General features: G+C 36.3%; 1 protein-coding gene across 4 annotated transcripts in view; it reads left to right on the top strand.

Annotated features, from left to right (window-relative positions):
- Positions 1-26,118, top strand: part of LKRSDH (lysine ketoglutarate reductase/saccharopine dehydrogenase) — a 194,675-nt gene that overhangs the window by 116,587 nt on the left and 51,970 nt on the right. For 3 of the 4 annotated variants that reach the window (XM_081766216.1, XM_081766217.1, XM_081766218.1), the window contains exons 12-15: positions 3,748-3,858; positions 5,011-5,123; positions 9,950-10,190; positions 25,213-25,462. In XM_081766216.1, the coding sequence (XP_081622342.1) occupies positions 3,748-3,858; positions 5,011-5,123; positions 9,950-10,190; positions 25,213-25,462 (715 nt within the window). The remainder of the gene's footprint in view (positions 1-3,747; positions 3,859-5,010; positions 5,124-9,949; positions 10,191-25,212; positions 25,463-26,118) is intronic. The other variant, XM_081766219.1, reaches the window with a different exon arrangement.

The raw sequence follows: 26,118 nt of genomic DNA, 5'->3' as shown, positions 1-26,118 counted from the left end.
TAGTTCTAATTGCACTGCTATTCAAATTGCCCCGTGTTGAATTATCCAAATTGCCCCGTAGTCGATGAATATTCCATTCAGAACGTGGTATGAAAACTGCTCATTAGTTGGCGCAAGCATACATTATATCAACGCACTACACGCTACTGATACGATTATAATCCAGAGCCGTTTCATTTTGTCCAGTTAGCAAAAAATCGTGTAAGCCTTCAGAAGCGCAGGAGTGGTTTGTATTTCTGAGAGCGACTTCTGCAAACCACCACCTACAAATCCACCGCAGGTTCACTAACATGGGGAGCCCCGTTTCCACTCCTGCTAGCAAAATGCTTAACATTATTCAAATTCCCCGCCTATTCGAATTACTTCGCTGTACACTAAGTCATAAGTGCCAGACGTTTAGCTACAGGCATTTTCCAATCTTAAGTGTTATGACAGTAAGAAGTTTGTCGTTCCTTTCAGAAACTGATTTTATCTTACATATGAATCTATATTTTGTTCCTTCATATACAGAACATATCCACAACAGTGATGCTAACACGTGGGGAAGTCTCATTTTATGAAATGAACTTAAAAAGTTGTAACGTGCCACTATGTGCTCCGTCCTGGGCCGCTGGTTGTAATAACCAGGACAATTAATAGTATGCGGGATTCGTAATTTCTATATATAATGGCTATATTTTGCAAGTAAGCATTTAAAAATTTCCATGCAGAATTATCGGGAATTATTCTATATTTAGAGTGAATTTCAGACTAGAACTAGCTTAAATATTACCAGTAAACTGCTATTATCTTTTTAAATTTTTTTAAAAAAGTGAAATACTAAGGTAATTTGGATAAGTAAAAGTAACTGATTTTCTAGCTTGATAAATTTTATAAAAAGTTCATGAAAAATTAAATATGCAATACAGAAAAATCTTTAATGAAATAACAACAATTTTTAAGCAAAATTGAAAATCCAAAAATATATATCTGAGTTGAATGGTAACTATGATTTCTTCACAACAAGAATACAACTTTCGATAATGATTCCAATAAATATAATAAATATAATACCTCGTAATCCTTATAATTCCAATATGAATTCAATATTTTGATCTGCAGGAAAAATTTAACAATATATATTGAGAATATTAAATAATCAAGATTTAACACTCACCCAATTAAATATGCTTTGAACAACCATCTAACACCTTCAGGAGGACTGTTTCGTATAACCTCTGTTAACACGATTATCATATTATCACACCAATTATAGATATTTCGGTATAGAATATAGAACTCTCTCAAATTAATAGGTTGATTTTTTGATAACTATTTACAATTTCACATAATTCTTGAACTTTATATCACGATATTTTTTTCGACTAAACCACTTCCATGAAAACCGTTAAAGATTCACATTAAGCAGAGATAAACCTTGCCCAGTTCGACATATCGTTTCGAATGGCTGTTCAAGCTACCTACAGCTCATTCGAACGTATGTGTTTTCAGAGATTTCCGCTAGAGGCGCTCTAGTACCCTGTAGTGTAGGTACTGAAAGCATAACCTTCTAGGATATCATTGATATAACTTTTTTTTATCATGTGATCTCATCACACGTAACAAAGTTCGTTTCTGTATGTGTGTGTGTGTGTGTATGTGCGTGTTTCTGTTATTTGCGATTTTTTTTTTTAATTTTGAGCTCTTCATTCGATAGAGCATCGAAAACTATCTGAAAGAGGTAGAATTACCGTTCCCGAGATATTAGACAAAAAAGTTTCGATTTCAGCAGACTTAAGGAGCCATACCTCGGGAACCATAAGTCATAGAGAGATTATATTGGTGTTGATCAATGCCTAAGAAAATGGTGAACATTTTGGTATCAAATAGTAGCCGTTGCCCACTGGTTATATCTGCATTCTCAGTATATATACAGTGATTAAAAAAAAAAAAACTATGACAGCTATTTATAGCTAATTAAATAGATCCCCAGGTTCCAAATATATTATCTATTGAGTTCAATAAAATAAATTTAATAAATAATTTCATAAAATAAATTTCGAAAAAATTAATTCTTTTTAAGTTCGTTGTGGCAATGCTCTTCGAGCATGCTCAAGTGGTTTTAGCTACATTAATTTCTGGAAGAGAATTGTCATCGCAATTGACAGTAAATATGGAATTCCTCATCGATAGCAACAAAATTCTCTATGGGTGGAAAGTAAACCAATGATTCTTTAATAATCTTGGAATCAGTGTTAATTGTCAAGTTTAGCCACCGGAAAATGCATGCTAGCACAGAAGTTATTCTAATTGTGCTCTGGTACTTTCTTAGGTACAAAGAATATAATTAACGGGAAAAAGTAAAATGAAAAATGAGAAACAACTATTTCGAAAACGTTTTGCACAAAACGACTGGAGAACAAGATTCGTCTAGTATCTTGAGAGACGTGGAAGAGAGTATGGTGGCAGGAAAGAAAGGAAGGGGGCGAAGAAGACTACAATTGATCGACGATATCAAAACAGAGAAATCGTACGTGAAGACGAAGAAGTTAGCGGAAGATCATGAATCATGGAAGCTTTTCAATTGCAGCAAGTGATCTTTGAATAATGGGAGAATACCTATGATGATGATGATGATGATGAGTATCTTTACGTTCATTACAAATGATTACACAAAGGAGTTATGTAAATACTAAATCCTGACGAAAAAATGTACTTATTTTCGCCAACATTAAAACTGTCTCAATTAAGAAAATTTCTTAGTAATCAAATACTTGATAAACGCAGAAGATCGAAATGTAGTTATATATTGAAGAAAATATGTGACATGCAATAGTTTCATTTTTCATATGTTTTGTAAATAGTATAACGTGGGAAATGGGAATTTCTGTCTCTCGGGATGAGATTTTATAATGTTTCAGTTTGATGCACCTGATCCACAACACCTTAACCCTTTGCGTTCCACTGTCATAAAATACTCCGTTGCAAAGTACCAGTGACATTCACGGGGATGTCATGGAAACGTATCCTTTACTAAGGGTCTATTGATACTGGAGATGATGAATTTTTTTAGTGGATGCAAGGCATCAGTTAGTTCTACTATTTCTCCTCAAGTGACCACATCTTACTGACAGAAAACAAATGTTTTGTCTCAGTGGATAACAGGGAGCAAGCATTCAATTTTGACACACATGTGTTTGTTTTGACGATAAACAATTGACAACTTGGAAATCGAAAAAAAAAAAAAAACTTTGTCTTTGAACTCCGGTCAATGTTGCCAATTTGAAGTAGCACACAATCCCTTCAAAACATCAGAATTTCCCTTTTTAAGTCCAAATGTTCCACAACGCAAATATATTTTTTTAATACGTAATGTGAATGTTCTCCTCGCGCGTGCACAGTAACTATGCCCTATATAACCGTCTAGAAAATCCCTTAACAGTAAATGAAAACCTGGTATTACAGTACACACATAGGAGAATAATACCTGGAACGCAAGGAGTTAAATTTAAGACAAATTCATTTTTACGTGCATACAATAGTGTTATACTCTACTAAAGCAAGAAAGTTTTACTTGAATTTCCCTTTTTGATAAATAAGTATTTTCGTAACATGATTCTTGCAACCTTGTGTATATTCGATGAAACAACCTTGTTAAGAATAGTTCTGGTAATTATTAGTGTATAATACAAAAGTTATAGTTTAGAAAGTGTTTTTATTAGTGTAAAGAAATTAAGAATGTTTGTGGTATTATTTGTCTAATTATAGGCAGAAAAGAATCCAGAAATTAATAGAGAATGCTAATAGAGTTTTATCGACTCAAAGTATGGATATGGAAGACGAATGTGTGGCTGAGCTTGGAACTCGATCATGCTTGGCGTAAGAAAGACTAATCATGTCTCGGTAGTTTGCTTCCGTAGCACTATTCTGCATAAGTAGATGCTATCTGCTTTAAATTACAGGATTTGCGCTCTTATTATTTGTTTGTAGCTATATAGATACGTTTTGTAGTTTGTTGCAATAAGTAAATTATAGCTGAAGATAATCAACTACTTACTTTCGTAGTCATACATAGATTGTTTACCAACAAAACAATCATGCTAAAATTCCGAGAATGTTATCCCCCGTCTTTATGAACTAACATGAGCCACTGCAAAGGCGTACGCAATGGGAGTACAGGGTTTGAACCTTCGCCTTGAGCAAGATATGGAAAAAATAAACATTTATCATATTTACAAACACCTGAAATGATATAAACTTAGGAGTTCGAAGCCCTATCTTCCCTGACGAAATTTTGCGTACGCCACTGACCAAAGTTCCTTCGATTGGGGAATAACTGTATATTTTATACACACAGAGGTCTGTGCTGATATGCCCGGCAGTGTAGCTTTTTAGGGATGTATTTTTAGTTCATGTTCGGACAAGGTCGGACTGGCTGCTATTTGGCCCCGGCGTCTGACATATTGTATTGGCCCCAAACTCTCAATCCCCCCCCCCCCCCGAACTAAATTTTAATGAGACGCTCAAAGAGCTTGATGTTTGCAGATTGCTGCAGTGACTGTTCACAAGAATATTAGTTGTCGCACACATTTTCCACATTTTTCTCTTCTTCTTGATCTTCTTTCTATTAAAGTTTTCATTTGGCACCGCTTTGACCCCTGTCTAGGTGGCAATCGCCACCCAGCCCCCTGGACCAGTAGGGGCCTGTGTACGGATAGCAGATAAAATTGCGCATGTTTGTGAAAAGACAATCTACAGAAATGAACCTTTTGGTTTTAACTTAGATCGCTGCAAAAATTGTTATAGATAGCAAAAAGTAGTTTTATGCAGTCAACTGAACGTTCCAAGATTCAGTGTAATCTCTCTACCAGAAACGGAAGTGATAGGAAGTCAATATTCCGGAAATATCATGCCATAAAATCCTCTACGTAGTGTACACGTGACAGAACTAGTTGTTTATTTCACGTAAATATTTTTGGATATCTACCTAGTAGTAAAGTAATTATAGTTTCATTTTTCTTTGTATTGCAGACGCAGAAAATGCAGCGAAGAAGCGAAACGTGTTGTTATATTAGGAGCTGGATACGTTAGTGGTCCTTGTGTTGAATACCTTCATAGGGATAAGAATATATTAATAGCTGTCGGTATGTATACCATCTTTGAAGATTTATGTGTAAGAATACTTGGAATGCATTTATTTATTTATTTTGACATGTGTAGAAACGATGGACACTTATTTCTGAAAATATGCCATGACTATTGTTGCAGCATAAATATGTGTTCCTAAAAGTAACAACACACACACACACAACAACAACAACAACAACAACAACAACACAGAAACAACAATTCTTAACTTTGTTGTGAAAGTTATTGGGGCAAAGCTCCTCTTTACTCCACTCTTGGCAATCATTTATCCGAGATGCCTGAACCACTCTTAACCAAATTTGACACACAGATTCGAGATCGCGCGCTGAGTGTCCTAAGGAGTCGCCGGGCATACTATTGCGAAAAACGGGACGCCCATAGACTTAACCATGAAAAAGCATTTGGCGCGCGAATTCTCATTATAAACAATGGAAAATAGAATTTTCAGCATCAGAAATAGGGCGAAGCCCTTTTCGCTTTGTTCTGCAAACACAATTCTTCAAAGCCATTATGCTTTTCCCTGATATGTCGAATTCAACTAGTTGCATCTCATGTTCGTTCAAGAAAACAATTAATACACTAAATAAATGCTTTGAACAATCTATAAAGCCCTATTGCTTCGCTCCAAATTGACAATTAATGTATATCTATTAGATATATTTAAGTACATATAGGCCTATTAGTTGGATAGCAAGGAGCGATGTATAGTAAGTTTGGGTGATTCTGGACAGTCGCTGAATTCGAACATCCTAAGCTTACGATAATACTGTTCTCCGCATGTGTAATGTGGAGACTTGTGACGCCTATTTGAAGCACCGTACCTTCCTACAGTTCAGTTCTTAGTAGTAAATGCAAAGAGTGTTATACATAGTTTCGAGATGGAGGAAAGAAGAAACAGGAAAGTTTCTGCACGTTTTTTGACCTGATGTAACTTTTTAGTGAAATATGTTAAGGTTTTACACAGAAGTGGTTGTCAGCAAATGATTAAATAAGACATATATCGAAGCGAAGACCCTACTTTACTAGATGCATATTGAAAGAATTGTATTACTTTGCGCGCGCCTGCTCTACGCGTGCACAAGTTTACAGTACTCAAAATGGGCGAATCCGGACGTTTATGGAAGGGTGAATTCGGACATGTTTATTACGTTAAGGTGAATCCGTACAATGTAATTAATGATCTAAGAGGATTCAGAACACTCTCTCATCTCTTGCTTTTCACGTTTATGAGTGTGAAATAGTACGTGAGGTCTATTGTTAATATCTAGCGTTTATTCATTTTTACCATAAATGGGATTGGCTCCCTGTTTGCAAAAGTACAGCTGGGTGACACCGTCGTACGACACGCCCCACCAAATCATCACGGAAGCTGGGTGGTGGCCTTTCTGAACCCTAGAAATTTGATGGGGATCTTCCCGAGTACTGTGGGTATAAATTGTATCATTTTGCCAGTTGAAATTTTCTTGTGCGGTGAATATTTTTTCATCGGTGAACAGGATTCGCCAGTATTTCCCGTTCGCGTACCGCTGGAGTAACCTCTTGGCACTTGTGGCTCGTATCTTCTTTAAAGCTGGTGTTAACAGTTGTCGTGTGGTTCTTCTGAAGCCTCAAGTTTAAGGTTCTGTTCGATGATGCGGGACATCGCTCTCTTCGGTATATCCATCTCCCGTGCCCTGATTTTCTGTTTTCGAAAAAGGATTTCGACAAGTTCGCTCAGCTACGGCTTCCACAGCTGCTGGCATCCTTGAAGTACGCAGGCGGCCACTTCTTGCTTTGTCCTCGATCAAGGAGGTGTCGTTGAACCGCTTGATGCACTGATACACAAATTTTTGCATATTTTGCAAAGGCTTTAGAAGATTGAAAATCTCAACCGGTGACTTGCTGCACTTATGCAACGCGATGACAGCAATACGATTCTCTTTGATGTCAAAGTCCATGTTAACTGGACGAGTGAACGATACAAGCTGGAGAGTGGTTTGCACTACAGTTTCGGCATGATGTGTAAACAAAGCTGGTCGTGAACGTCTGTCGAATTGGCCGTGTGGCGCTACTGAACTTAGGGACAGAGGTTATGGCACGACTCTTATTAAGCTAAAGGTATTTCATGCAATATTAAAATAAAATATTTTGGTGCAATAGTAGGAAGAGTAGCCTTTTGTTTAAACTAAAAAAAGAACAATATTTTATTATTTTATGCTAAAAGAATAAAAAGTATTCTTTTCGACAATTATTTGAAGATCTTAGTGTTTTACCATTATCAAGTTTACATTTATATAATGTTATTTTATATATAAAATTAAACTGAAAAAATCAAACGAGTTTACAAAGATGCACACAATTATAATAAAAGAAATTATTTTCATGTACTGAACATATATGCATAGATATCAAAACGGATCACATATATACATGGATAATGTATTGTGTAATATGTGAGCTGGTCTAGTAAAGAGAATGTTGTCAAATTTAACAAGCTGTTCAAAACATTATCTTCTGAAAAACTGCTTCTATAGGTTCTGTTATTGATAACTTTTGTGATTTTTAGCTATATCAATATATATTCTTGATGTTTGACAAATCCAATATCGTACGTGATCTGTTCAATAAATACGTGAACTGAGCTAGTAGGGTGATCTTGAGTTGAAGTTAGGCCATACGCACTTGCTTCTCTGTTGGCAGCAAGACCTCGAGGACTACATGTAGTCCGCGAACCACAATTTTAGAAATGTGCTCTAAATCACATCGGCTAGCATTGAATTATTCCTACATTGGATTGTATTATTATACAAGAAATAAATAAAAGTTAAAATTGCAGTAAAATGGAAAAGGACAAGTACGCAAATATTCTGTGAGAAAGCATCACCAAAATGAGTTGTATTTTGCAAAGAACTTCGAGGACTAAGGAAACACCATTTCCAAAATGTTTCTGATCATCCAGAGTTTTGAATTTAGTTAGTTTTGTGTATTATATTTGCTTTCATTGTAACAGCCTTCTTGAAGATAAATTTGAGTAATAAACTGGAAGAGGGAAAATTTAGAAATAAGTTTTATCAGAGAAAGTCATGTAATATTCCACACGTGGTTATATATATATATATATATATATATATATATATATCAGCATCAACATATGCTTACAAACTCACGTGCTCTTCTATTACTACAAATGACTACAAGAGGCAGAAGACAGGAACCATCATCAACACTTCGTCATGTGATGAAAAGAACATGAGCGCCACCGCTAAGCAGGAGGAGGTATACAATTCCATGCATTGCTTCGCTCGACATCAGTTTCAGCTGGTAACTCCTGCTCTCTTAAGAGTCCTCATCACTGCGAAATTAAAATACCGCTAATTTTACAGTAATTATGTAATATCTTCAAATAAATAAAAGATAATCGAAAAGTGGATCAAGACCTCCCTAGACAATATTATTTTGCGTGAGATACCGTTATCATGACTCATTTATCTGCTTTCGATTTCCAGCCATTTAGAAAATCGGCATTTATTTTCGCGTTTCTAAATAATTGCAAACGGAAAGCTACTAGGTGACTCATGATAACGGTACTTCACGCAAAATAACATAATCTAGGAAGGTCTTGATCCACTTTTCGATTATATTGTATCTATTTGAAGATATCATATAATTACTGTTAAATTAGCGGTATTTTAATTTCGCAGTGATAGGGGCTCTTAACTAGCTGTGGAACTCTGAGGCGTCCTGCCCACTGTGCTTGCCCTGGAGCATTGTGGGAACTTACCATCTCTCTTGGATTTAGGCGGAAGCATTTATCGTAGCAAAAATCGTATCATCGATATCCTACCGTATAAAGTAGCAAATGCTATGGCATTTCCCATGCCATGGCATATCCTATGGCATTTCTTATTGATAGAACCTGCTCTATTTCGTACCATTTTTTCCAGAACTTCTGGTCCGATTGCAGCGCCGTACTGTGTTAAAAGGAAGCGAAAGATTTTGTGCCAAATATCCATGCTCTTTGTTTTGTGTGAGAAACTGAATTGTAAAGAAAATTAGTTGGAGTAGGGATGCTATTGTTATGCTGATTGAAAAATATGAGGAGCATCTTTGTTTGTACAAAGTTAAAAGTCCTTTCTATCATAATAAGCATATGCGACAAAGGGCTTTAGTAGGAAAACGACTGATATCTCTGTTTTCAGTTTCGGAGCCATAATTGTGCTCTTATTCAGTGATTTGTTTGCTACGTCACGACAAAATGCTTATCAAAATGCTACCGTGTAAAGCACCATATACTTTTGATGATATAAAATATTATACGAGATTTTTGACAGTACATCTGCTACGAGAAATGTTACGATAGATACTTTTGTCTAAAACTACCCTTAGAGTGCTGTCGATCTCTGAATGATTCCTAAAAGCAACAACCCAGCTTGGTGTGGAGCTTCGTGGTTTTCCTTCCCGCTCAGCTTGCTCTGGAGCTTTGCGGGACTCAACGTCTCTTTCCTTGCGTTGACCATTGAGAATTCTAGCCTCCTTCACTCCGCTTGCCTGGAGAGCTGTATAGGAATTCTTTCCATTGGCTGGCTAGGCCTTGGAACACCTACTTATCCCAATTATATAGAGTATTTTGTATTCATTTTAGTGAATCTGTAGTATAACAAAGTTTTATAATAAAACTGGTTGTAGGAGAAAACCAATCAATTACAGAATGTGTAATTGCTCTACCTTCCACCTAACAAGATAATTTTCCAGTGATAATCGATAAGCATAATTTTGTTAATATTCTTTGTAATTACTTGCTATTTTAAAAAAAATAAAATTCTATAATTTGTTAATGTTTCAGCTTCGGAATTTAAGGAGCAGGCAGATGCGATTGCAGTTCAGTACCCAGGTGTAGAACCTCTACTTTTAAATATTTTGGAAAGACAAGATATCTTAGCTGATATTATAAAATCAGCTGACGTAGTAGTTTCTTTATTGCCTCATCAGCTACACAGCATTGTAGCCGAACACTGCATCAAGTGCGGCTGTAATATGGTAACTGCAAGTTATTGTAACCCTCAGCTGCAGGATATGCATGCGGAGTAAGTGTTTCCTTTACTATAGGGCCTATTCTTAGCAGTAAGTTAGATCCAGGCTAATTTTCTTTGTAGATAAAATTATTCCAAAGTTCTTCTATAATGGCACTTGCAAACTTTATCATAAATAATGTTATGCCTGAGCATCCTAATGATCTTCATATACAGGGTGTCCAAAAAGTAATGGCGAAATGAAGCCACAAATTCCTAGCATCAAAACAAGAAAAAAGCTTATATGACATATAGTCCGAAAGGGGTCAGGGGCGGAACTAGACAAATTCGAACGTGGGGGAAAGGAACTAAACATCTGCCAGAGGAATAATGATAGAAGCTAGGAACGGGGTTCATAAATACATGAAAATCATATCCACTTGTTAAACGCGTGTTACATAACTGCGTCAGAGATTCTCCATACGTCATTTAGGGATTCACCGGATGTCTGTACGGCAGCGGTAATGAAACAGTGCAGTGAACATGGAATTTGTACAGAAAAAAGTTATTATACATGGCACGATTGTACACACATGTACAATGGGAGTCAAAGCAAAGATAACTTAACATGGTTGCATAATTTTAGGGGCAATGGAAAGTGGTATACCAGATAGAAACTTGCAGTGAGAGGGTAGAAATAATAACAAGTGTAACTAGTCGTGTCATGTAATGAAATAACAGGCAGAATCCACAACGACGTACTGTGTAAAATAGTATCTTACACAGAGTAGCACTACAAACAATAAACGTACCTACAGAAGATGTTCAAAGTGCTGTCCTCCCACATCTATACAACGTGCTAATCGTGAGTTTTGAACGCATTTCATCACTCTCGGTGTGTTGCGTAACTGGTCACACGTATCTTCAATGCGATTTTCTAAGTCAGCAAGTTCCTTTCCCTAACAAGGGAAGTATCAATGAGCTCATATCGAAACCTACCATAAAATTTCACTCAGAGGAAGGAAGTCCCACAGAAAGACTACACACACAAAATAGCAGCTGCGTTTTTGAAGTGGAATTAACCAAAATGGCAGATTGAAATGTCGCGTGTCCAGGTCGACAATTGCACAATACGTTCAATACCACCCCTTGTAAACGGCCTGTTAATAATAAAAAATCAATAACAACAATGTGGGTACACCTAAGTGGAAATCGTACATAAAGGTGAACCTTGTAGGCAGCCATCTTGGATTCAGGTCAAGTTTTGTAAATAGGAATAGGGCAATATGATACATGATTTTGGGCTAGAATTAAGCAGAAAAACAATGGGGCTAATAGTTTTAAGATAGTGCATTTGGTAAAAAGTTACAGGCATATTTATTGTGTATTTTTCCATGTGCACAACTCACGAATGAAGCAGTTGTCCAAAAATAAGTTGTAGCTATTGAAATGTAACTCCTACTTGATACTTCCACAATACATTTCAATAAGGGACGAAAGAAAAGCAGACATGAGGGTCATCGATGGAATGAAAGAAACACAAATTCCATTGACACCAGGCACAACGCATAAGCAATTTGTTCTCACGCTGCTCTTCACATTCGCGTGTAGTTGTCTGGAGGCAATATTGCACTGGCACTATGAACGCAGGAGGCCAATCTTGTGTGAAGCCAGTTGCATACCATGAATATAAAATCATGTCCCTGAACCGCGGAGGGGTAAACTGGAAATGAATGCAAGACTGCAGTTTCAGTATATTGTCTCTGTGGTAAACTTCAAAAAGAATATCGTCTCTCGAGATCAAAATTTCTGTCAATCAACGGTAAAGAGCTTTCCAGTGTCGAAAGAAACTTGTCCAATGGCTGGATTTTCCCTGTGGCAGCGGGAGGTATCTAAAGAAGAGCAATAGTGCTATTTGGAGGAATGTCTTCAAGACAAAAGGTATCACTACAGGCGCGATATCAACGGTATCCACGGGTGGCATGGGAAGGCTTGCAAAAAATCTCGATTCATTCTGTGTAAACACTAAGAATAAAATGCAATATAAGAGAGTTTATTCCTACAATTTTTCCATTTTAATTATTTGACGAACACTTCTAAACATATTTTAAAGGAGTTAAAGTAAAGTTTATCAGTATTCTCGAATCACGATATGAAATGACACAATACACATTGAAGCAAGTTTTGCGAAAAGAAGGAATATGTTCATAATACTTCACGCCACAGTTGTAATAGCGATCTGGGAGGTAGGAGACGAAGTGTGAAGTGCTTGCTGCAAGCCAAATCATAAAAACAGTAGCAGGAACAAAGCGTTTATCTTTTGTTGATTGCGGTAACGGCGGTAGATTATTGTTATTCTATTGTGTAGTTGTAGTACATACATGCATTGCAAAATCCTCGTCAACAGCAAACCTTATATTAATTGTGGAACAATTAGTTGTGAAGTGAATTAAGAGCACCGAGTTCCGTTAAAGGCGAATGATTCTAGTAAATTATTGTGGTGTGATATGTAAAACAAGAACTGTGGTGAAACACTCACCGAAAAAGTAATGGTGCAAAGACTCTCATATGTTTGTTCTCGTAGAAGAATAAAGTTAAGCTAAATTACCTTAATTAGATGAGTAACTGAGCAAGTGAACATATTTAACGTTTAAGGATTAAATTCCGAGTTGTGGAGCTAGGACTAGTAAAAATTTGCAAGATTTAGAGGAAAAATTAAGTAGCAGAATGTTTTGTATGGTACTTGGGGTGGGGGATCCCGTGGAAGTAGTTTTCATATAAACACGTTGTAAATTGGAACTATTTCTTAGTCGCGTACACGTAATAATGTAATTTAACATGAAAGAAGCAGTGATGCTTTTACTCGATACTAGATGGGTGTAGCGTTTTACTTACACTAAGAAAAATCTGTTCTCCAGACAATGGTGGTATATTGTACAACTATACGGAATTCTCTTGCTTACTACAAAAATCAGAACGGAGCATACGTTATTGTATGCTATATAGACACTGCCCTTAGGTGTTACATCATGGCGTTTCAGGATGTCTGATGCCTAACAGTCTTCCTTATATTGCATATATATATATATATATGTATGTTACCTTCGTCAGCTATATGTTATACACGTCCATTCGTATATGAGATCCCGACCGCTTATATTGTTTCATAGGAAAAATTTGTATAGACAAGGGCCTCGGTTTCTGTGTAACTTTGTGGGGTCCATTCATAAAAAAACATATAACAATCATATAACAATAAAAATACATATAAAATATATATTCATAAAAATACATGGGACCCACATGAGCTTTGGGGGTCCGGGCCCCCCAGGATCGGTGCCCTTGTGTATATAAAACATGCGTTTTCAGTTATACGCTTGCTGTACGTTAAGTCCAAAAACTACAGGTTTTACATACGATATTACGCCACATACAGTTTTTTCTCAGTGTAGCTTTGAATAACATTATAGTGCTTTTTTTTTAGCTGTTTTGGTATGTGTCTTCTTGGTGTAATGTGTAGGTAGTTCATTTATACAAAACGAGTTTAATTTAAGATTTTAAACAAGAACTTACTATAAATATTTTTTTTAAAAATAACTGTAATAAATAACCCGTCCACCTAATTTACAACAAAAAACATAATAAAATCTACAATAATCAATTTCTACTTAAACTTTACTCATTTTATGTTCTGTTACGTTACCTCGAGGGTGATAGTATGGGGTAGGAATCACAATTACATATGGAAATCCATTATTAACCTCAGCGGCGGCTGGTACTATATGTTGCATGGTTGTGCAACCGGATATTTTTTTTAATACTAAAAATATTTTTAAGTATTAAAGTAGTGTATCAGTAAAAAAATAAACCTCTGCTCTTGAGCGCAAAACAGTATTGATGCATTTCTACTGTAAAAAAAGTAAATTAAAAAACGGAAATAAAAAGAGAAAGATTTACATTTCCAGTGGCAGCGAACGTTGCCACTGGAAGCAGTAATATTGAGCATATGGCAGCGAGCTCTTATCTCTTAACATGGGGAAGTGGATTTATTCTTGAATCGCTCCTATCTTCCCGTATTGCTCTCTTGCGGTTGCACCTTCTTCCGCAACTGGTCAGCTTCTGTAATACTTACAAATTCCTCCACTTAGCAGCGCTTGACTCAATTGATAGGGTGAGGGAGATACAGACGCTTGAAAGAAAGAAGTTATTCACAAAACATAAACTCGCAAAGAACAAATATAAGTCTGGTGGTAGCAGGGACAGATGCAGGCTGAAAGTTTGGGGGGCGGTTGTTCGAAGTCAATAGATTTTATTTAACATTTATAACACAAAGGTGGAAATTCTTCGGATACGTTTTATTTTTTTAAAAAATCCTATTCTGGGGGAAGGGTCGATCGAGTCTCGAAGAAGAAAATGTCTTACTTCTGGTCTAATTCCTAGCTCTGTGTCTTTCTTGCACATGATTCCGTGTTCGATTTCCGGCGGAGAGCATAAATTAATATCAAATCATTCACTTCCCACACTCATCTGTCTTCTTTAGCCTAATTTGCTGGAATGTTAAACTTTTTTTTCATTTTCGAAGGAAAACATCTTAGATTTCATGCTTCTTTACAGACAAAAATACGTGGTTTCTGAAAATGGACTTTTTGTACCGTATATTTATACAAAGAAATGCTAACAAAATGCATATTTCGGAGAAGAGAGGTGTTTCTGGACCCTAAAGAAAATAAAGCGGAAAATATTTGCGGTAGCGATGCTTTCTATTCAGATTAACTTGGCGAGCAGCATTTCAGATTTCAATAAAGTCATAGAAAAATTTGAAGCCCAAAAGATCGAAGAAAGACCTTCCATTCTAAAATAATGCATAGTTTATATAATAAAATAATTTTGTTTAACTACGTGCATGCAATTTTCTTGCTTTTTTTATTCTTTAAGGATTAACGCCATCATTCATGGCTTACAGCACATAGGCCTACTATATATTCGGTTTATCTCGTGTTCAATAACGTGAGTATAGAGGTTTTATATATAAATAGTGTATAAACGTACATTGATAGTGGTTGTTTGAAAAAAAGGAAACAGCTTATATATTAAATTAATATTAGAGAAATAATTTAATTAATAATATACAAATAGAGCTTAAAAGACTTTCCTCTTCATATTTCCTGAATATTTTTTGGATAAGACTCAAGCATGCTGAGGGAGGGGAACACTTGCGCGTACCTACATACCTTTGATATTGCAACCGGTGCTTGTACAGACTACGAGTCGCTAGTGATTAACCTACAGGTGAGACTGGCGGGCCGCACGGAACACGGTTGTGGGTAGTTAATGGGAAGTGCGAGAGAAGAATGAGCGAAGCGAGAAGCCGAAGTAAAGTGGGATAACGCACTACTAGGTTACTTAGATTAGGTTATGTCTACTTCCCACTTACCTTAGTACTTAGGTTTGTAGAGCTCTTCTCTCTTAAGCAGAAAATCGTGAACAATTGTTGGTGGTCTTTGTTCCTTCATTCATTAACCCATGAATTTTACACATATACAAAAGATTAACCTTATTATCAACATCATGTTTTACAAATGTTAGTATTGTCAATTCACATCCAGCGCAAAGACCCTGTACACTTGCAGCCATGTTTACTCGAAAATTATCCAAAATCCAACCGTTCTGAACCTAGAGACAAGTAGTTCCCTCTACTTGCGAATTAGTCCCGTCTTTATAACCGCTTATCAAAAGATATTACACATAAATTACGCTTTACTTACATGTTATCAAGGACACAAACAATCAAATTATCCATTTCTTCTAGGTAAATTTTGATAAAACCGGACGGGCAACTTCGCAAGTTAACCCAAAACAAGAGCCTAAGTAAAGTTTAATTTCCGTATTTCACAGTAGATCATCTCTCGTTCTTGATTTTAATGTTCATAGATATTTCCCATTAACTTTACCGCTTCGTTTAGAGGGATGATAATTGTATATTTCTGACCCCCATTCAATATTCATTACTGATAGTTTATTTTATTTTATTTATTTTTTTTTAAGAAAATATTGACACTTGTACAAAGAAACTGCTAAGAATGTGTTGTGCTGGATTTAGTACAATGAGTTTAAGTGTTAGTGTTGTGAAAATGCAGCCTGCACTCTTCCCTTAATTATCCTTGGGGTTTTACAAACGAAGTTAATAACAAAGTAGATCTGTTCTATCCATTTTCATTTGCATACGCAGTGACAATAAATTCCGATTCCTCTTAGTGGGATTGATTGCAAATTTCTGACCCCCTATTCACTATGAAAAAGAAATGAAACAAAGGAAACTAATGGAATCATTTTCTTTTTTACAAGGGTCAACATTTTCTTCAAGTGCATGGTTGCTATCACTGTCGTCAAAATAATTATTCATTATGATGGAAAGTTTCATCATGTCTAACGGACATTAAATGTAGCAACGGAACCTTAATTGTCTTACGAAATGTTTGTTTTTGATAACTTTCGAATAAGTTGGTAGTGTTTAATTAGTTTTGAATATATACAGTGGTATTTCATAGTGCACGATATATATATATATATACGTATCTCTCTCTCTCTCTCTCTCTCTCTCTCTCTCTCTCTCTCTCTCTCTATATATATATATATATATATATATATATATATATATATATATATATATATATATATATATATATATATATATATATATGTAATCCTCCCATTGCCAATCGGGAGTTACTTTTTGCCCACATGTTATACTTTTTGCATTATATTTACTAGTAATATCATTAATTTTCAGAACTTGCTAGTTATTGCTCTGTGCTTTCCTGAAACATATACTAATCATATATTCAATTTGAATGTTCTGATTTATCGTAAATTGACATCTTTTTATGTTGTGGACACAGAGTATCCCTCGTTGGTAGGACATTTTATTATTGTAGCGATCTGGCTTTTACAGATAGCAGTATTACGTGTGGGACTATTAAAACATATATTTTAATTCTAATTCGTGTAGTTAGTAATACCCATTTAATAACATTTACTTTTTTTCATGTAGATTACAGGATGTTAACTTAATGTGTGTATGTAGAGGGGTATAATAGACTTATGTAGAAGCTAAATACTTAAACATTCAAGAGCAGATATGATGAATTACTGATGTTACTATTTGATGAACTATAATATGGTTGGCTCCCTCCCCCCCTAACTTCTACCGGGCCCCCTCTACATTTTTGGACTGGCTACGGGCCTGTAGCACTGTAAGCTGTTCAAGAGTCTAGAAGCAGAGCAGACTGTTCTGCATACAAAGGGAAAAAAGATTCTCTAAACCAACATTTCAACTCTGATTTCCCCATTTTCCCAGATTTAGTGGCAGTGACAATCTGAAACATTTGTTTGGAAACTGGGACCAAAGGTTCCACTTGGCTCTTGAAGCACAACAAATAATTTTGGAACAAGGGAACCATTCATAGCAATAGTGGGCGGCATTATTGCCTATGAATGCGTCAATGCATTAGTCGATTGAGAAACCGATTGTGTGAGTTTTTCTCCCATAAAAGACAAGGACCGTTTCGATCGCATTTCGCAGACAAAACCACTTTGATCCGTGTTGTAAATCGAAGCAGGAGTATAGCTCACAAATTGTTCCCTGGCTGCCTCCACGAACTGTTGTGTGGCTCTGTCTATTTTTTTCTTCATCATGTGTGTAAGCGCGAGATATGAATTTTGTGATTTTCCTGCTTTTCATTCGGAAATGTTTCTTGAAGCTGTTTAGTCACGCTCGGGATGCGCTGAACTTACACCTGCCAATTACACGTTCGTTGGCAATATCCAAAGCCCACATTCATACGTCCACATAATTGACACTGCGCTTGTTTTGTCTATCATCTACAAAATGAGAATATAATTTCTCATACATCATTTTTTTTAATATTCGATAGGGTTTGCAGACGTAGTTTCCAGCTGTTTTCTCCACGCATATAGTTGCCGCACTGACGTCACTGCACAAAATTTCTGACGAACCCCCGGTAATGAACGTTTCTTTTTACCACCGTTATTCAACCAAAATGTTACAGCCCTCTTCTTGTACTCATAGCTAATGTTGTACGAAGGACTGGTTAACGAGAGCAATTTAGACCAAACTCATCGAGTAACCCTCTAGAGGTATTAGCTCCGCTTACTAAAATTTGAGACAGATCAGAGGAAAATTGCACATACAGCATTTAATATAAGGATTTTATTATCAGCGATTTTGGCTAAATTTTCATATTATCTAGTCTATCTCCGCTCCTATTCAACCGATTTGAACCAAATTTGCCGACTAATCTCCTACAAGTGTGTAGTTTTGCTGAACAACATTTGGGACAAATTGGGAAAATATAGAGGGTGTTTCCTATATTTTTGTATTTTACAAATTATTGGACAGCTGCTTCATTCGAGAGTTGTGCACATGGAAACATACACAATAAATATACATGTAACTTTTTACCAAATGCATGTATCTTAAAACTATTGCTATCATTGTTTTTCTGCTTAAATTTAACCCAAAATCATGTATCATATTACCCTATTCCTATTTACAAAACTTGATCTGTATTTAAGATGGCTGCCGTCAAAGTTCACCTTACCGTACGACTTCCCCTTAGGTATAGTATGTACCCACATTGTTATTATTGACCTTTTAGTATTAACAGGCCGTTTACAAGGGGTGGTACTGAACGTATTGTGCAATTGTCGACATGGATACGCGACATTTCAATCTGCCATTTTGGTTAATTTCACTTCAAAAATGCAGCTTTTTGTGTGTAATCTTTCTGTGGGACTTCCTTCCTCTGAGTGACATTTTACGGTAGGTTTCGATATAAGCTCATTGTTATTTTCCTTGTAAGTGTGAAGTTCCTTTCAACCCCCACATTCGAAGCTGTCTAGCTCCGCCCCTGTCCACTTCCGGACTATCTGTCATATAAACTTTTTTCTTGTTTTGGTGCCAGGAATCTGTGGTTTCATTTTTCGCCATTACTTTTGGGACACCCTGTATAACATTGTTCGACATCTAGGAGTGAGGGTAAAAAGGATGCGGTGGAAAGTACTGTCCGCTAAATGACAAACTCTCTTATCTTTGCTTTCTGTAAATCATAAGTTGTTGCGTAATATTTAGGAAAAGCATTCTCACCTAATGTGTCGTATTATTTTTAAGTCAGAACGATATCAGTGAATGATATCGTAATTACTTATTGAGCATATGGTACACATTGCGATAATAGAAGAACACTAATCCACCTGTAATATTTCCTTCAATACGTAATTTTTAGCCTATATTTCAATTGAGCTATAGGTCATCTTTCTCAGAGCAAAGGGCTTCAATCATTCTCCTACGTAGATCTTTACATAGTTGATACAACTAACAGTGTACATAGTAAAAATAATGGACCTTATGCAGAGTGGTTTTGTCGTATGATTAGCGTCATACTAAAGGCCTGACTACTGCAGAAAACGTATGTTAGTCGAACTCTTTAGTATGGCACTAATCACGCGTCAGAACTACTCTGCATAAAGCCTATTTTATGTGCCCTTATATAAGGTAATCATGATCTTCTTTTTAGTATCTTACCAAAACATGAAACGTGAATAAACGGAAGTATTTTCATGTTTTTTTTAAATATCTTTTTAAGTTAATAAGTACTATAAGAGATGGCCAACAAGAGATGGTCTTTGACGTTTCTTACCACATGCGGTGGGACATTGCAGCCCCTACTTTGATACCAGTGTTACCAACCACGATCACCCTGTCTTATACCATTAATTAAATTGACACTACAGTTGCACCGAAAAAACCTTGACACGCGAATAGTGGCAATGTCACTGCGAGCTGTCAGAGACGTTCTCTTACTGGACGCACTATAGTGCAAGATCGCATAGAGTGAGTTCTAAAAAAACATAAAACATATATATGGAGTGTATCAAGGACAACTTGGAAAACTGCTATGGATTTATTCATTTATCTTACAGACATGCTTTGAGTATCTTTTTGTAGCAAAATAGAAGTTTTGACTCGCTTGTTACACTAGTTCAGAAACAAACCACCGCAAGCGTTAGTGGCAGTCGCAGCGAAGATGACTGCCCTTTACTGGTCCCGAGCATGATTTTGGTTTGAAGAATCCAAATCTGCAACAACTGCGCAAGGTAATTTTTGCACAAAGTATGGTAAAGATCCTCCCAGTAGGCCAACTATTTATCAGGTTTTTTATTTCAAGTGTTTTATTGAAACTGATGTTCGGTAAGACACAACAAATCTTCAGGTCATCCCTGTTCGTCTGAAGACGTTATACCTGAGACTTCAAATGGGATATGTGCTGCATCACCGATGGAAGGCGTATTGAATCTCTTTAGGTATACATTTAAAAAAAAAAAATATGTATTATGCTACAAAATGACACTAAAACTATGTCTGTAAGGTAAATAAATAAATCAATATGAGTTTTCAAAGTTGTAAAGTTTTTGATACACCCTGTATATTTAATTTGACGTGGGAATATTATTTTTCATGGATGGCACTATGGCATTTTCAAGGTAATTTGTCTGAGCAAGTACATTAGCAGTACCTCACAAAATATTAAACCAATATGTTTCAGCAATCTGGGAACAGAATATATTATTTCCTTTAAATTGGAAACGCTCAGAAACTTCATGCAAATTTTTATGATTTTCATAAAGAAAAACTATAATTTCAACATGGTAGTGCTGGGTGTTTCAAAACAACACCGACAACGTTTGGGAAGTGATTCCTGACACCAAAATAAGACAAAAAGTATAGACCAACGTGGGTGCATAAATGCTTCCTTTCAGAGTTATAGGCTGCCGAAAACATGAAAAAATGAACTTTAAAGGTCCATAGTTCCAATACTGTGGGAACTACCGTAGTCGGGTCAAGACTTCACTTAGGATCTAATATGTGCGCCATCCAAAAATACATGTTTTTTAATCCTGCGGTACTTCCGTAACAAATTTTAAAGAGGTAGGTGATGAATAATTCAGACTATATGCCCGTAGCCAAACTCCCTCTATAAAAATTGCTTCGTAAGTACCGTAGGATTCTGAAAAGGTATTTATGGATTGTGCACATATTAGTTCCTAAGCGAAGTTTGGAACCGACAACTTTACGTTCCATAGTTTTGGAGCTATGGTCCTTTAAAGTTAATTTTTTCATATTTTCGGCAACCTGTAACTCCGAAAGGAAGTATTTGTGCAGTCAGGTTGGTCTGTACCTTTTGTCTTATCTGGGTGTCAGGAATCACCTCCCAAACGTTGTCAGTGTTGTTTCGAAACACCCTGTATATCAGGAATATCCATGTGTTCATCATGCTTATTAGAAATAACATTAGCATGAGGATGAGGAATTAGATTTCTGGGCTTTCGACATCTAAGGTCATTTAGCCCATCACGTTTGAGGGATGGCGTCCCTCGGCGAGCACACTATCCGGAGAAAGGGAAGGAAGGAAGCGGCCTGGGACCTATATGTTTGGTAGGAACCCCAGCATTTGTCTGGTGCGCATGAGAAAAATCCAGCAAAACCTCATTCAGAATGCCTAGCCTGAAAAAGCTTTTTATACTTTTTTGAACGAGTGTCCCCACCGGGAATCCAAAATGAACATTAGCATTAGATATAACTAGATCTAGGTTCGAAACCAACCAATCTATATTTAAGCGTATATTATCAAAGAAAGTTCACAGGATTTGGAATAGTAATATATACCTGGTTCATTATTAACCCAGACAATTTTTGAGATGTTAAAAGAACCAACAATCAAAACGTTCTAATTGAAAACATTTATTCTTCCAGTAATATACTTGAGATAGTTCTTAAATTCTGAGGAGAGAAACCAGGATGAAAATAAACAAAAAAATATTAGGTAGTTATTGGTTGATTTGCACTTTAATTCAATCCAAACATATTCGTTATTTCTTTCCTTGATCAAATCTACGATGTACAAGAAAATGACTTTTAATAGCCAATGGAGAACCTTCATCTCTGCAGGGGCGGATCCAGGGGGGGGGCGATCGGGGCGATCGCCCCCCCCCCCAGAAGAGGAAATTTTCTTATTTTATATATATAAATAAAACCCATCCCAAAGTTTGGAGCCCTTAAAAGTATCAGTATGACAACCCACCGCCCCCCCCAGAAGTCGGTCCTGGATCCGCCCCTGCATCTCTGTTACGTGTTTCATCACTGTATTGTACGCTTTTGGGGCGGGCGAACCGTGCCATTGCCCGGGGCCTCGCGCAGAGAAGGGCCTCGCAGATTAAAGTATATGCAACATTGCATATTTTAATTTTAAAAAAATGAGAGAAAATGACAAAACAAAAAATGTTTACGTATTTTATATAGGTATTTTATACAAGTATAAAATAACACAAACTTGATAAGCGTACTTGAAATAATATATCCTAATAATCCTAGATAGCACTGAAATTTAAGTTGTTATTTTGAACAGCTACAACTAACACTGTACATATATAATCTGATAAGGTTACAGTTTACTGATCAATATTCTAAGCGAGCAGTTTGTTTTTGTGTATTAGATAATATGCATTTGTAGAATGTTGTATTAATTTATAACAACAGACAAGTCAACTTGTATAGCTTTAATAAACGTCTACCACGTGAAACGTACGTGTGAGGAGAAAATTAGCAAATATTGTGTTATTTAGTGGTGTGTAATTATCTTTTCTTCGATCTAAAGGTAGGCAATAGTGATCTGAAGTCGGATTTACAACAAGAACTTTTGGTTTTATTGTTGCTTAAAAAGATCCGAAGTATTTCTGTTTGAATATTTTAATCAGTTTGTCGATTGAAGGCTGAAGGTTCGTAGATATTTTGGTTTATTGTGTGTGTGTCTAGTTTAGAAGCACGACTTCGCGTGATCGGGATGTCGGTAGAAAATATGAATCAGGAAATACCAAAAGAAAGAAAATCTTAAAGAAGAAAGGAGCTAATTTACCATTCAGGGGACATAAAGAGAAACTGGATTCAGATTCCAGTGGTAATTTTTTGGACTTGATCAAGCTGATAGCTTTATTTGATCCAACCTGTGAGATCATTTCCGACAAGCGATAAACAAGGAAGTTAAGGACCATTACCTTGGAAAAAATATCCAAGATGAACTTACAGCTATTTGCGACTTGTGAAGAACGTGCTGAAGGGTAAGTACTTTTCGATTATTGTTGATTGCACTCGAAATGTCGCTCTTTTTGGCAGCTCTGCCTGATACTGCGTTTTATTAACAAAACCACAGGCAGAATCGAGGAGCATTTGATGAACTTTACAGCTGTCATGGAAGCTACAGCTTAAAGCTTAGCATGTTACATTTTCACCAAAATTGAACAAATGGGACCATCATTGCAAAACTGTAGTGGTTATGATAATGGTGCAAACATACGTGAAGAAAAGCAGCGTGCAAAGAAGAATTCTCAGTTTAAATCCCTTCACTTTTTTGTACTCAATGGAAGTCGCAACTGGACCTTGGTGTTGGTAAGCGCTGCAAGTTTCTGTGAACGTACTAAGTCCTTCTTTGGAATTCTACAGAGACTGTACACACTTGATGGGCTGTTCCTAAAGAACATATCCAAATTTCTTTGAAACCTCTTTCGGAAACAAGGTGGGAATGCAAAGTAGAATTCGTCAACGCAGTCAGATACAGCTTAACAGTATGTGGGATGTACTGCAAAGTTTGTCTGAAAGAAGTACAGACTGTGTATTTGTCAGTGAGAATCAGTCACTAGAAACAGAAATAACAATTTACGAATTTGCCGTCTCACTTGTAATGTGGTACGACCTCCTTACAAAGATTAATGCCATCAGTAAATTGTGGCAAGGTAAGACAATGAACTTAGATCTGACAAAAAAAACACTTGGAAGTGTTTCTGAAATGGCTTGAAGATTACCGGGAAAGTGGCCTTCAGACAACCCTGCTAACAGCGAAAGAAGTCACGGTAGAAGTAGGAATTGAAACCATTTTCAACACTGTACGATCCGACGAAGCTGTGAAATATGATTCGAAGCTCTTAAGAAGCATGAACACACATTTGATTTTCTATACCAGGTCAAAAGTTTGATTGACATGAGCGACGAAGAGCTTATGAAATGCTCTAGAAACTGAGAACAAGCATTATCTGCCGGAGAAAAAAGTGATATAGATGGACTGGAGCTGTATGAAGAATTGAAGATGTTCTCACAAGCCTTTGATGGCGAAAATAATCTAATATCAGTGCTTAAATACATAAGCGAAAACAAGTTGGAGGAAATCTACCCTAATGTAGACATTGCTTTACGAATATTATGCACAATATCGGTTACCGTTGTATCCGCAGAGAGAAGCTTTTCAAGACTAAAACTCATAAAAAAAAACATACCTCAGGAGCACCATCTCCCAACAGAGACTGACCGCTCTCACTCTTCCCTCCATCACAAACTTCATGGCTTCTTCTTTAGATTATAGTGCTTTGATAGAATAATTCAGTCAATTGAGAAGTCGCAAAGCTATTTTTTAAAGTAAGCATGCTAGTTTCGTGCATTTTATTTTAGAACGGTATGTACTTCAATTTATCTTACAACAACAGTTTGTTTTACACAAAAATTTATAAAGTATGATTGCGCAAGTGTTTCCAATCCAAATACTAGGGTTCCGTGGTGCCAACTCGGCCAGGGCCGTGCAAGAACAAAGGCCACCTCTGTTGTCTAATAATAATAATAATAATAATAATAATAATAATAATAATAATAATAATAATAATAATAATAATAATAATATACAAGAGGAATATATACCCCCACTTATTATTACTGTATGCTGGACAGGTTTTTGGAACAAAATTATGCATATTATTTAATTTATGTATGCTTTAACATGTTCTCTGCTATCTGTACAAATTTGTAGTACTATGTAATGGTTTATAGAATGCAGTACAAGAATGTTTCCTAAAATTTTCCCATTTGTGTCATCGATTCTGTTTCAATAAATTTCTGTTCTTGGAGTTATAAGGGTAATACTTCAAATGAGTCGGTGCTACAAGCACGTTGTCTTATATGGTTTTGATTTATTTTCAGTGCTGTGGAAGCTTGTGTTACTATCTTGAATGAAGTGGGATTAGATCCCGGTATAGATCACTTATTAGCTCTGGAGAGCATTGACGAAGTCCACCAATGCGGTGGTCAGGTAGAATCATTCGTGTCTTATTGCGGAGGACTTCCGTCGCCGGAGGTATCAGACAACCCATTGCGATATAAGTTTTCATGGAATCCGAGAGGCGTTCTGTTAAATACGATATGTTCAGCAAAATATTTGTGTGATGGTGAGGTAAGTACTATCTTGTTGTACGTATTAACGACTTAAAAGGCTACTACACTGAAAAAAATCCGTTATCCGGACCATGGTATATTGTACAAATATACGGAATCCTTACGTTTACTAAGGGAATCTGTACGGAACATATGTTTCCAAATGTTACATATGTACTGTTTTTTCCCGCTTAGATGTTTTATCATGCGTCTGTAGGATGCCTGACACCTTACAATCTTTTGTATATTACATACGTATACGTATGTTACCTACGTCAATCTGTATGTGAGTTCCTAACCGCCTATATACAGTTCTTTCTTTCATACCGAAAGTACGTTTATTCGAGAAAGTACACATAAAACGTACGTTTGCTGCAGGATGTTATATACGGTTGTACGTTAAGTCCAAAAATTACAAGATTTACGCATGTAACCTACGTTATTACGTACGCCACAAACGATTTAATTTCTCAGTGCAGGAAATATGAAAATACAATGCTGACCCAAAAGTAATAGAACTGTTTAGGTCCAATTTCAATCCCGCAGCTGGAGTTTCGTCAGAATATATTCAGTCCTACCAGACTAATGTTGGCATTTACGTTCCAAATATAAGCCCTAGTAAAGTTCTTGGACACTGTGGTAGAGCTCTCATCCCTGGTTTGATCACAGGCGATG

Source organism: Thermobia domestica, chromosome 7 (assembly GCF_964235325.1).
Source record: "Thermobia domestica chromosome 7, izTheDome1.hap1.1, whole genome shotgun sequence".
Taxonomy (NCBI): Eukaryota; Metazoa; Arthropoda; class Insecta; order Zygentoma; family Lepismatidae; genus Thermobia; species Thermobia domestica.
The sequence above is the reverse complement of the archived record's forward strand: the minus strand, read 5'-3'. Positions and strand labels throughout refer to the sequence as shown.